The sequence below is a fragment of the Oryctolagus cuniculus genome, chromosome 2 (assembly GCF_051225735.1).
Source record: "Oryctolagus cuniculus isolate XC-2025 breed Fujian yellow rabbit chromosome 2, ASM5122573v1, whole genome shotgun sequence".
Lineage (NCBI taxonomy): Eukaryota > Metazoa > Chordata > Mammalia > Lagomorpha > Leporidae > Oryctolagus > Oryctolagus cuniculus.
The window spans coordinates 204,503,470-204,518,032 of NC_142868.1; the positions used below are offsets into that span (position 1 = coordinate 204,503,470).

The 14,563-nt window shown below is 39.3% G+C and overlaps 1 protein-coding gene across 1 annotated transcript in view; it reads right to left on the minus strand.

Moving 5' to 3' along the window:
• The window catches only part of TPO (thyroid peroxidase), an 81,754-nt gene that overhangs the window by 49,531 nt on the left and 17,660 nt on the right, over positions 1–14,563 (minus strand). The window contains exon 6 of the mRNA XM_070069763.2: positions 14,013–14,182. Within this exon, the coding sequence (XP_069925864.1) occupies positions 14,013–14,182 (170 nt within the window). The remainder of the gene's footprint in view (positions 1–14,012; positions 14,183–14,563) is intronic.

The following is a 14,563-nucleotide window of genomic DNA, read 5'->3' on the forward strand; positions in this document are numbered from 1 at the left end:
TGAAACTGTGAACACACCAGCCAGTGTGATAATCCTTTCTGCTCTAATGACAATAGGGGATACTAACCACCAACTTGGACTCTCACTCCACCCTTGAGCACTGGCCAAAGCTCCCTGCCCTGCCCCTGGACCTCTAGATGTCCACTACATCCAGTGAAGGAGTTACATTTCAAAGAACAAAGCCTTCAGAGGGAAAACCAAGTATTTCCATAGATGCCTAAAACAAATTTAGATGAGATTTCCCAAAAGGAATACACCCCCAACTCAAAGCTAGAATGTGAAGATGAAGAGACTGATGAAACACCTGAAAAGGAATTCAAAGGAATGACCATACTACTCATTAAAAAACTCCCAAGAGGGCTGAGTAGGGTGTAGCCACACTAATGTTAGCTGCTCTGAGATGAAAAGAATAAAAAGAATCCATGTTTCCAGGGGCCTGATGGAAACCTTTGGTGAACAAGTAAAAAAAACAGTGAAGATTCCATAGGATAAGAGGAGAGAAGACAGAGACACCCTGGGCATTGATCACTTTGGCAGAGAGGAGGTGAGGCAGTAATCACACCCTCCCCCTACTAACGACAGGGGAGCTCCATCACACACAAGCTGGGTATTAACCTGGACTCTTGCACTAATCCCAAGAACTGACTGGAGCTACCAGGCCCCAACCAGCACACACCTCTGGATATCCAGTGAATGAGCAGACACTGCACTAAGCCACTGAGATATATTTCAAAGACAAAAGCCATCAGAAGAGAAAACAAGTGGTTCCACAAATGCCTAAAAATAAACAGAAACACAAGACACATGAACAAGGAAGATAATAAGATACCTCCAAAGGAACACAACAACACCTCAATATTGTAATATGAAGATGAAGAGACTGATAAAATGTCTAACAAAGAATTCAAAAGAATGATTATAAGATTACTCAAACAAATGAGAGGGAAATTAATGAGTTAAAGAAATGCTTACACGACATGGATGAAAAATTTTTCCAGGAGATAGAGATTCTGACGAGAACTCAATCTGAAATATGATAAGAAACAATATCTAAGCTAGAAGACAAATCTTTGTGAAATATGCAGACAAAAAATAGAAAAATTAAGAACAGTGTTTGAGGTTTATGGGATACTATCAAACAACCTAACATATGGGTCTTAGGAATTCCTGAAAGTGTGAGAAAAGAGAATGGATTAGAAGGACTATTCAGTGAAATAACAGCAGAAAATTTCCCTAATTTGGAGAAAGAAAGAGACATACAAGTACAGGAAGCACATGAATTCCTAATAGACATGATCTATAAAGCTCTTCACTAGGACACATTACAGTCAAGCTTTCAACAGTAAAACATAAATAAAAATTCTAAAATGTACACAAGAGAAATGTCATATTCCTTCAGTGGATCCCCAATTAGACTAACAGCCAATTTCTCATCAGAATCTCTACAGGATATGAGAGAATGGAGAGACATAGTCCAAGTCCTAAAAGAAACTTCCAGGGCCTGCACCATGGCATAGCAGGTAAAACTGTTTCCTGTGATGCCCGCATCCCAAATGGCCACTGGTTCAAGTCCTGGCTGCCCTACTTCCAATCCATCTGTCTGCTATGGCCTGGGAAAGCAGAAGATGGCCCAAGTGTTTGGGCCCCTGCACTCACGTGGGAGACCCAGAAGAAACTCCTGGCTCCAGCCATTGCAGCCATCTGGGGAGAGAACCAGCGATGGAAGACCTCCTCTCTCTCTCTGCCTCTGTGTAACTCTGCCTTTCAAATAAATAAACAAATCTTTTATAAAAAGAAATGAAACTGTCAATCCAGAATACTATACTCAACAAAGATCTCATTTATTAATGGTGAAATAAAAGCCTCCCCAAAAAAACAGAAACTGAAAGAATTTGTCACCACTGATCTAGCCTTACAAATTACATTTAAGGATTAGCTACACAGAAACAGAGATAATCATTATGAAAGAATATGAAGGCAGAAAATCTCCTAGTAAAAGTACAATGAAAAGCCAAAGCAAGGGCGGAGCCAAGATGGCGGAATAGTGAGGGCGCGCACCGATAGTCCGGGAAAATTTAGTTTAATAAAAGCGGAGTTACGGTAGCCTCAGAAAAAGGATCAGGAAAAAATTGCAGAGGAAACTCTTCCGGAGCTATTCGCTGTGACCCAAAGGACCTACTGGGAGAGCAGGGTCGCCCACCACGTGGAAGCCGAACTGCGGGAGCCGCAGAGTCTGAGCGCCAGTGCGGGAAGGGGAGTCGATGTGACACAGACACCAGCGGGGAGAGGAAAGACACTAAGGGCTCCAAGTCCACACATCGGCGCTGGAAGCGGAGGTGAGCTCAGTAACCGGAGACATTGGCGGGGAAACGGCAGACAGAATTTTAGAGGGACGCGGGTTTTGAAGCGGGAAAGTCCAACAGACTACAGGAGAGAAGGAAAAATAAATAAATAAATAAATAAATAAATAAATAAATAAATAAATAAATAAATAAAAGGTGGGGGCATACTGGTACAGACAAGTTCCACTCTCCGCCAACCTTGCAAAGGTGAGCAAGAGACAAAGAGCTGGGATATACATAATAAAAGGGGAGAGTTGAGCCTACAGTTCAGTAGCCTAGGCAACCCAGTGGGAGTCCACAGGAGAAACGGAGCCTGGGACAGACTCTGGGTAGAAGCCAGCAGAACCTAAATACCATTCATTCTGCTCAGCCTTGCAGTATTACTTACCTCCTGAACAAAAAATAAAATAAAATAAAATAAAATAAAATAAAATAAAATAAAATAAAATAAAATAAAATAAATAAAGAGAGATTTACCACGCATAACCTGAGGGTGTCACCTTTGCACACCTGTAACCCTGAAGAACCAAGCAGAGCTCTCAGGCCACACCCATCTCAAGCCTCCAAGGCTCCTCCAACAGCAGGCAGTCCACTTAACACGGACATAGTAAAAAAAAAAAAAAAAAAACCTCACAGTGAGGGAAACATGCCATGCCAAGCAATAAACATAGAAATTGAGGGAACAAGATCAACGATGACATTATGATGCCTCCAAATAAACAAAACACCCCAAGCCAAGATTATGAAGATGATGAGATAGAAGAAATGCAAGATACGGATTTCAAAAAATTTATGATAAGAACATTTAGAAGTTTTCAAAAGCAAATGTGGGGAGCAACTCGGACTAGACTAAGTTACTGGAATTAAGACTTATTCTATGCATCTGCTCTCCCACAATATGGCGCTGAGAAGGGAGAAACAGCTTCTACGCAGCTGCCTCCAGTTCAACCAATAAACTGTAGGACCTGCTCCTGTTTGGAGGAGAGCAGCGTACTCGGCGTGTGGGCAGCCGAGTTGGGATTGGCGGAGGAGGACTATAAAGGAGGAGAGAGACGGCATGCAGGGGGGAACATCTAAGAGGAACATCTATTTGAAGGAACACCTGTGCAGCCCCCGAGAGAGCCGGCCGGCGGTGTGCCGCTCCCCCGCGGAAGTGGGGAATGTGGCAGGGGGAACCGCCCTTCCACGGAGGTGGAAGGGTCGGTAGCCAACCCGGGAAGAACCAGCAGCAAACCCGGGGAGGGCCGAGCAGACGAAAGAACAGCGCAGGGTCCTGTGTCGTTCCTCCACGAAGACGGGGAGCGACAAGCAAATCCTTGAACTACAGAAATCCTTATTGGACAGGATTGAAAATCTCCCTCGTGAAAATGAAATTTTAAGGAAGAATCAAAATGAAACTAGTAGAGCAGGAAAGTGTGATAGTGAAGAGAAATCAAAATGAAATGAAGAGCTCAATAGATCAAATGACAAACACATTAGAGAGCCTTACAAACAGAATGGGTGAAACAGAAGAGAGAATATCGGACTTAGAAGACAGAGAACAGGAAAGGATACAGTCAAACCAAAGAAAAGAAGAGGAAATTAGAAATCTAAAAAATATTGTTGGGAATCTACAGGATACTATTAAAAAAACCACATTGGGGTTCTAGGAGTTCCTTAAGGCATGGAGAGGGAGAAAGGATTAGAAGGCCTTTTTAGTGAGATACTAGCAGAGAACTTTCCAGGTCTGGAGAAGGACAGAGACATCCTAGTACAGGAAGCTCATAGAACCCCCAGTAAACATGACCAAAAGAGATCCTCACCACGACACGTTGTAATTAAACTCACCACAGTGAAACATAAAGAAAAGATCCTAAAATCTGCAAGAGAGAAACGTCAGACTACTCTCAGAGGATCTCCAATCAGACTCACAGCAGACTTCTCATCAGAAACACTACAGGCTAGGAGGGAATGGCGAGACATAGCACAGGTGCTAAGAGAGAAAAATTGCCAGCCCAGAATATTATATCCTGCTAAGCTCTCATTTGTGAATGAAGGTGAAATAAAGACCCTTCATAGCAAACAGAAATTGAAAGACTTTGTGGCCACTCGTCTGGCCCTGCAAAAGATACTTAAAGATGTGCTACACTCAGAAACACAGAAACACGGCCATCAATATGAAAGAAGGGAAAGGAAGAACACCTACCAGTAAAAGAGCATGGGAAGCTCAAAGCATATACTAGAAAATATCTCCGGGAAAATGGCGGGGCAAAGTCACTATGTATCAATAGTCACATTAAACGTGAATGGCCTGAACTGTCCAGTTAAAAGACACAGACTGGCTGACTGGCTTAGGGAACAACACCCAACTATCTGTTGCCTACAAGAAACACATCTCTCTAACAAAGATGCATGCAGACTGAAAGTGAAAGGTTGGAAAAAGATATTCCATGCCAACAAAAACCAAAAAAAAAGCAGGTGTAGCCATATTAATATCAGACAAAATAAACTTTAATACAAAAACTGTTAAGAGAGACAAAGAGGGGCACTATATAATGATTAAGGGTTCAATTCAACAGGAAGATGTAACTATTATAAATGCATATGCACCTAATTACAGGGCACTGGTCTATTTAAAAGATATGTTAAGGGACTTAAAGGGAGACTTAGATTCCAATACAATAGTACTGGGGGACTTCAATACTCCACTCTCAGAAATAGATAGATCATCCGGACAGAAGATCAACAAGGAAACAGCAGATTTAATCGACACTATTGCCCAAATGGATCTAACAGATATCTATAGAACTTTCAATCCTACATCTAAAGACTTTACATTCTTCTCAGCAGTGCATGGAACCTTCTCTAGGATTGATCACATACTAGGTCATAAAGCAAGTCTCAGCAAATTTAAAAGAATTAGAATCATACCATGCAGCTTCTCAGACCACAGTGGAATGAAGCTGGAAGTTAGCAACTCAGGAAACCCCAGAAAGTATGCAAACACATGGAGACTGAACAACATGCCCCTGAATGAACACTGGGTCATTCAAGAAATCAAAAGAGAAATCAGAAACTTTCTGGAAATAAATGAGGATAACAACACAACATATCAAAACTTATGGGATACGGCAAAAGCAGTATGGAGAGGCAAGTTTATAGCAATAGGGGCCTATATCAAGAAATTGGAAAGGCACCAAATAGATGAGCTTTCAGCGCATCTCAAGGACCTAGAAAATTTGCAGCAAACCAGACCCAAATCTAGTAGGAGAAGAGAAATAATTAAAATCAGAGAAGAAATTAACAGGATTGAATCCAAAAAAACACTACAAAAAATCAGCCAAGCGAGAAGCTGGTTTTTTGAAAAAATAAACAAAATTGACACCCCATTGGCCCAACTAACTAAAAAAAGAAGAGAAAAGACCCAAATCAATAAAATCAGAGATGAAAAAGGAAACATGACAACAGACACCACAGAAATAAAAAGAATCATCAGAAATTACTACAAGGACTTGTGTGCCAGCAAACAGGGAAACCTATCAGAAATGGATAGATTCCTGGACACATGCAATCTACCTAAATTGAACCAGGAAGACATAGAAAACCTAAATAGACCCATAACTGAAACAGAAATTGAAACCGTAATAAAGGCCCTCCCAACAAAGAAAAGCCCAGGACCAGATGGATTCACTGCTGAATTCTACCAGACATTTAAAGAAGAACAAATCCCATTTCTTCTCAAACTATTCAGAACAATCGAAGAAGAGGGAATCCTCCCAAATTCTTTCTATGAAGCCAGCATCACCTTAATCCCTAAGCCAGAGAAAGATGCAGCACTGAAAGAGAATTACAGACCAATATCCTTGATGAACATAGACGCAAAAATCCTCAATAAAATTCTCGCCAATAGAATACAACAACACATCAGAAAAATCATCCACCCAGACCAAGTGGGATTTATCCCTGGTATGCAGGGATGGTTCAACATTCGCAAATCAATCAATGTGATTCACCACATTAACAGACTGCAGAAGAAAAACCATATGATTATCTCAATAGATGCAGAGAAAGCATTCGATAAGATTCAACACCCTTTCATGATGAAAACTCTAAGCAAATTGGGTATAGAAGGAACATTCCTCAATATAATCAAAGCAATTTATGAAAAGCCCACAGCCAGCATCCTATTGAATGGGGAAAAGTTGGAAGCATTTCCACTGAGATCTGGCACCAGACAGGGATGCCCACTCTCACCACTGCTATTCAATATAGTTCTGGAGGTTCTAGCCAGAGCTATTAGGCAAGAAAAAGAAATTAAAGGGATACAAATTGGGAAGGAAGAACTCAAACTATCCCTCTTTGTAGACGATATGATTCTTTACTTAGGGGATCCAAAGAACTCTACTAAGAGACTATTGGAACTCATAGAGGAGTTTGGCAAAGTGGCAGGATATAAAATCAATGCACAAAAATCAACAGCCTTTGTATACACAAGCAATGCCATGGCTGAGAAAGAACTGCTAAGATCAATCCCATTCACAATAGCTACAAAAACAATCAAATACCTTGGAATAAACTTAACCAAGGACGTTAAAGATCTCTATGATGAGAATTACAAAATCTTAAAGAAAGAAATAGAAGAGGATACCAAGAAATGGAAAAATCTTCCATGCTCATGGATTGGAAGAATCAACATCATCAAAATGTCCATTCTCCCAAAAGCAATTTATAGATTCAATGCAATCCCAATCAAGATACCAAAGACATTCTTCTCATATCTAGAAAAAATGATGCTGAAATTCATATGGAGGCACAAGAGACCTCGAATAGCTAAAGCAATCTTGTACAACAAAAACAAAGCCGGAGGCATCACAATACCAGATTTCAGGACATACGACAGGGCAGTTGTAATCAAAACAGCATGGTACTGGTACAGAAACAGATGGATAGACCAATGGAACAGAATTGAAACACCAGAAATCAACCCAAACATCTACAGCCAACTTATATTTGACCAAGGATCTAAAACCACTTCCTGGAGCAAGGACAGTCTATTCAATAAATGGTGCTGGGAAAACTGGATTTCCACGTGCAGAAGCATGAAGCAAGACCCCTACCTTACACCTTACACAAAAATCCACTCAACGTGGATTAAAGACCTAAATCTACGACCTGACACCATCAAGTTATTAGAGAACATTGGAGAAACCCTTCAAGATATTGGCACAGGCAAAGAATTTCTGGAAAAGACCCGGGAGGCACAGGCAGTCAAAGCCAAAATCAACTATTGGGATTTCATCAAATTGAGAAGTTTCTGTACTGCAAAAGAAACAGTCAAGAGAGTGAAGAGACAACCGACAGAATGGGAAAAAATATTTGCAAACTATGCAACAGATAAAGGGTTAATAACCAGAATCTACAAAGAGATCAAGAAACTCCACAAAAACAAAACCAACAACCCACTTAAGAGATGGGCCAAGGACCTCAATAGACATTTTTCAAAAGAGGAAATCCAAATGGCCAACAGGCACATGAAAAAATGTTCAAGATCACTAGCAATCAGGGAAATGCAAATCAAAACCACAATGAGGTTTCACCTCACCCCGGTTAGAATGGCTCACATACAGAAATCTACCAACAACAGATGCTGGCGAGGATGTGGGGAAAAAGGGACACTAACCCACTGTTGGTGGGAATGCAAACTGGTCAAGCCACTATGGAAGTCAGTCTGGAGATTCCTCAGAAACCTGAAGATAACCCTACCGTTCGACCCAGCCATCCCACTCCTTGGGATTTACCCAAAGGAATTTAAATTGGCAAACAAAAAAGCGGTCTGCAGCCTAATGTTTATTGCAGCACAATTCACAATAGCCAAGACCTGGAACCAACGTAAATGCCCATCAATGGTAGACTGGATAAAGAAATTATGGGATATGTACTCTTTAGAATACTATACCGCAGTAAGAAACAACGAAATCCAGTCATTTGCAACAAAATGGAGGAATCTGGAACACATCATGCTGAGTGAAATAAGCCAGTCCCAAAGGGACAAATACCATATGTCCTCCCTGATTGGTGACAACTGACTGAACACCATAAAGGAAACCTGTTGAAGTGAAATGGACACTATGGGAAACGGTGACTTGATCAGCATAGCCCTGACTGTTAAGGAACAACTTAATACATTATCCCTCTTAGTAGTTTTTTTGTCTGCTCTACTTAATATGACTGGTTTAATTCTGTAATTAATACACAGTTATTCTTAAGTGTTGAAATTTAACTGAAATGTGATCCCTGTTAAACATAAGAGTGGGAATAAGAGAGGGAAGAGATGTACAATTTGGGACATGTTCAGGCTGACTTGCCCCAAATGGTAGAGTTAGAAACATACCAGGGGACTCCAATTCAATCCCATCAAGGTGTCATGTGCCAATGCCATATCACTAGTCCAAGTGATCAATTTTCAGTTCACAATTGATCATAATGAAAGGACTAAGAGTCAAAGGGAGCACATAAACAAGTCTAGTACCTCCTAATACTAACCGATAGAATAAAGGGGAGAGTGATCCAACATGGGAAGCGAGATACTCAGCAGACTCATAGAATGGTGGATGACCTAAACAGCACTCTGGCCTCAGAATCAGCCCTAAAGGCATTCTGATCTGGCTGAAAAGCCCATGAGAGTATTTCAGGCATGGAAAGCCAAGACACGCTGGCAAAAAATAAAAAAAAAAAAAAAACTAAATGAAAGATCTCTGTGAGTGAGATCCCAGTGGAAAGAACAGGTCTTCAAAGAAGGAGGTACCTTTCTCTGAAGGGAGGAGAGAACCTCCACTTTGACTATGACCTTGTCTAAACAAGATAAGAGTCGGAGAACTCAAGGGGCTTCCATAGCCTTGGAAACTCATGACTGGAGCATGGGGAGATTACTGAGGCCATAAACAAGAGTGTCAATTTGTAAGGTCAACAACAGGAGTCACTGTGCACTCACTCCTCATGTAGGATCTCTGTCCTTAGCGTGCTGTACATTGAGACTTAATGCTATAACGAGCACTCAAACAGTATATTTCACTTTGTGTTTCTATGGGGGTGCAAACTGTTGAAAGCTTTACTTAATATATACTAAACTGATCTTCTGTGAAGAAGAAGAGGAAGAAGAAGAGGAAGAGGAGGAGGAAGAGGAGGAGGAGGAAGAGGAGGAGGAGGAGGAGGAAGAGGAGGAGGAGGAGGAGGAGGAGGAAGAGGAGGAAGAGGAGGAGGAAGAGGAGGAAGAAGAGGAAGAAGAGGAAGAAGAGGAAGAAGAGGAAGAAGAGGAAGAAGAGGAAGAAGAGGAAGAAGAGGAAGAGGAAGAAGAAGAAGAAGAAATTATCAATTCCCAACTTGACTCTCACTGGGATTAAACATGACAATAGGTCTGATCTGATTTCATCATCATTTAAAAAATCATCTATTATTTTTCACTTTATGTTTCTGTGTGGGAGCAAACTGTTGAAATCTTTACTTAATATATGCTAAACTGATCTTCTGTAGATAAAGAGAATCGAAAATGAATCTTGATGTGAATGGAAGGGGAGAGGGAGTGGGAGAGGGGAGGGTTGCGGGTGGGAGGGACATTATGGGGGGGAAGCCATTGTAATCCATAAGCTGTACTTTGGAAATTTATATTCATTAAATAAAAGTTAAAAAAAAAGAAAAGCCAAAGCAAACAATATGAATATGTACAAGAAAATGGCAGAACCATTACTGATAAGTAATGATCTTTCATGTAAATGGGCTAGATTATCCAATTAAAAGATACAGACTGGATGAATGGATTAAAAAGCAATACTCATCTACTTGCTGCCTACAAGATATACCTCACTAATAAAGATACACAGAGACTGAAAGTGAAAAGATTGAAAAGATATCCCATGCTAACAGAAAGCCAAAAAGAGCAGGAATAGTCATCCTAATGTCACACAAAATAGACTTTAACACAAAAACTGGTAAGAGACAAAGAAGGCCATTATGTAATGGTTAAGGGATCAGTTCAACAGGAAGATGTTACTATAGTAAATGTATATGCACCCAATGCCTGGGTGCACAGGTATTTAATACAAATGTTAGTGGATCTAAAGGGAGACATAGACTCCAATACAATAATGGGGAACTTCAACACCTCACTTTCTTCAACAGACACATTAACTAGACAAAAAAATCAACCAAACCTACAAAGAAACAACAGAGCTAATCTACACTATGGACCAAATGGACTTAATTAATATCTAAAGAACATTTTATCCCACAGCTACATAATGCACATTCTTCTCATTAGTGCATGGAACTTTCTCTAGTACAGCCATACACTAGGCGATAAAGTAAGTCTCAACAAATTTTAAAAACTGAAATTATACCATGTATCTTTCCTGACCATAATGGGATCAATGTGGAAATTAACAACTTAAGAAACTTTTAAAAATATGCAAATACATGGAGACTGAACAACACACTCCTGAATAAACAGTGACTCATAGAAGAAATCAAAAAGGAAATAAAAAATTCCTGGAAAGAATGAAAATGACACCACAACACATCAAAACTTGTGGGCTACAGCAAAAGCTGTAGAGGGAAGTTTATCAATTAGTTCCTGTATCAAAAATTGGAAAGGTACCAAATAAATGATCTAACTCCATTTCAAGGACCGAGAAAAAGAAAAGCAAACCAAACCCAAAAATTTTAGGAGGGAAGAAATGATTAAAGTTAGAGAAGAAATAAACAAAATTGAAATAAAAAATCATACAAAATCAGTGAAATGAAGAGCCGATTTTTTGAAAAAATAAACAAAAATGATACACCATTGGCCCAACAACCAAAAAAAGGAAGAAGATCCAAATTAATACAATCAGATGAAAAAGAATATGTTACAATGTATACCACAGAAATAAAAAGCATCAGGAATTACTACAAACAGCAATATACCAACAAACTAGAAAATAAAGAAGAAACAGATAGATTTTTGGACACATACAGTCTACCAAAATTGAATCATGAAGACATAGAAAACCAAACCGATAACCAATATGGAAATTGAATCAGTAATTAAGAACCTCCCAGCAAAGAAAAATTTCAATTCTTCTCAAACTATTCAGAACTATTGAAGTGGAGGGAATCCTCCCAACCTCCTTCTATAAGGCCAGTACCACCTTAATTCCAAAACCAGAAAAAGATACAACAAAGAAAGAAAAATATAGACTAATCTCTCTGATGAACAGAGATGCAAACAGCCTCAACAAAACACTAGATAATCTAATCCAACAACACGTCCAAAAAATTATCCACCTGGACCAAGTGGGATTTATACTTGGGATGCTGGGATGGTTCAACATACACAAATCAATAACATGAAATTAGCAAATTGAAGAATAAAAGACATATAATTATCTCAATAGATTCAGAGAAAACATCTGATAAAATAAAATATCCTTACATGATAAAAACCTTAAGCAAACTGGGTATGGAAGGAATATATCACAATACAATCAAGGCAGTATCTGAGAAAGCTACAACCAACATATTGAGTGAGGTAAAGTTAAAAGTATTTCCACCAAGATACAGAACCACATAAGCATGCTCTCACTATTCAATATAGTTCTGGAAGTTTTAGTCAGAACCATTAGACAAGAAACAGAAATAAAAGGGATACAAATGGGAAAGGAGGAGCTCACATCAGCTCTGTTTGCAGATGACATGATCCTGTATTTAGAGAAACCAAAAGACTCCACTAGGAGATTACTGGAACTCATAAGAAAGTTTGGCAAAGTTGCAGGATATACAACCAACACACAAAACCAATAGCATTTTTATACACAAACAATGCTTTGGCTAAGGAACAACCTGCATGATCAGTCCATTCATTATAGCTAAAAAATTTCAAATACTGTGGGATAAATTGGACCAAGGATGTGAAAAATCTCTACAATGAAAATTAAAAAACATTAAAGAAATAAAAAGAAGAAGACACAAAAAATGGAAAAATATTCCATGTTCAGGGATTGGAAGAATCAATACTGTTAAAATGTCCATACTACCCAAACTAATTTACAAACTCAATGTGATCCCAATCAAAATACCAATGATACTCTTCTCAGATCTAGAAAAAAAGACCATAAAATTCATATTGAAACGCAAGAGAGAGACCTGAATAGTTAAAGCAATCTTAAAACAATACAAAGTGAGAGGCATCACAATATCTTATTTCAAGACATATTACAGGGCATTTAAAATCAAAACAGCCTGGTACTGGCATAAAAAAAGAAACAGATTAGAGACCCCAGAAATTAAACCACGCATCTACAACCAAATGAGCAAACATCAATTCATGGAGAAAGGACAATCTCTTCAAAAAATGGTGTTGGGAAAATTGGATCTCCACATGCAGAGGTATGAAACAAGATCCCTACCTTAAACCTTATACAAATCAACTCACAATGGATCATGGATCTGAACCTGAGTCCCGAAACCATCAAATTACTAGAGGAAGACATAGGGGAACACTGCAAGACACTGGCAAAGGCAAAGACTTCTTGAATAAGACCCAGAAGCACAGGAAATAAAAGCAAAAATAGACAAATGAAATTTCATCAAGCTAAGAAGCTTCTGCACTGCAAAGGAAGCACTCGGGAGAGAGTATTTGCAAACTATGCAACTTATAAAAGATTAATATCCAGGATCCATAAAGAGCTCAAGAAACTCAACAACAACAAATAGTCCAGTTAAGAAATGGGCAACAGACATGAACAGGTACTTTTTAAAGGATGAAATACAAATGGTCATCAGACACATGAAAAAAATGCTCAGGATTACTAGCCATCAGGGAAATGCAAATAAAAACCATGAGATTTCACCTCACCCCAGTTAGACTGGCTATGATCCAAAAATCATAAAATAGTAAATGCTGATGTGGATGTGGGGAAAAGAGTACACTAATACACTGTTCGTGAGAATGTAAACTAATGCAACCATTATGGAAGACAGTGTGGAGATTCCTCAGAAAAGTTAAAATAGATCTACTAAGTGACACAGACATCCTACTCCTGGGAATTTACTCAAAGGGGATGAAATTAGCATATGAAAGAGTGATCTGTACCCTGAAGTTTATTGTAGCTCACTTCATAATAGCTAAGATACGGAATCAACCCAAATGTCCACCAAATGGTGATTGAATAAAGAAATTGTGGCATAAACACATGATAGATCCTGCTCAACCATAATAAAGAATGAAATTCTGCCTATTGCAACAAAATGGATGTAACTGGAAACCAATATGCTTACTGAAATAAGCCAGTCCCCAAAAGACAAATGTCAAATGTGTTCTGTGATTTGTGGCAAATAATATAAGAATACAAAAATGTATATGAGTGTAATTGACATTCTGAGATTTGATTTTTTATAGCCCTTGGGCCCCTGCACCCACGCTGGAGACCCGTTGGAAGCTCCTGGCTCCTGGTTTCAGATCAGCTGCAGCCATTTTGGGGTAGTGAACCCAGTGGATGAAAGACCTCTCTCTCTCTCTCCACTTCTGCCTATCTGTAACTCTGATTTTCAAATAAATAAATAAATCTTTTACAAAAAACTGTATATATGAAAAACATGAAATGTGTTCCCATTATATAAATAAAACACTTAAAATGACTACAGCACACAGGTGCTCACCTGCTGGATGCTGGGACCATCCAGGCTGCAGGTGTGCTTTCCCTCTCACTGCGTGTACTGAAGCTTCCATGATCTCTGCTGCTCGGGAGACAGCTCTGCTGGTCGGCTCCGGGAGTTTGGAAAGAGACAGAAGCTGAGCTGGGGAAGTGACATCCCTTTTCTTGAGGTTTCTGTGGCACAAGATATAAATATTCATTAGAGAAATACCACCTCTGTCCTGTGCTTCTTGGCAGTAGTGCCTTTCAGGTATCCTTCCCACTAGCCCGTCATCAGATAATGGTAATCTCTTTGCCGAGATTTGCAGTCTGACATGATCAGAAGGGACATGTGGGAATTTATTTGTTCTTGTTCCAGAGTCCTATTAAGACCTTCAGTTAGTTCTGCCGAATTGATTCCCAGGATAACTGTGGATGTTATTCCATTTTGAACCTGGTTCTCTGGGCTGTGTGCTTCCTTCTATTTTCTCAATAAAAGTATGTTTTTATTTTTTTGCTTAAAAAAGATATAAATATTCATTTGTGGCTGCTTTAGGATGTAATTTCTAATTAATC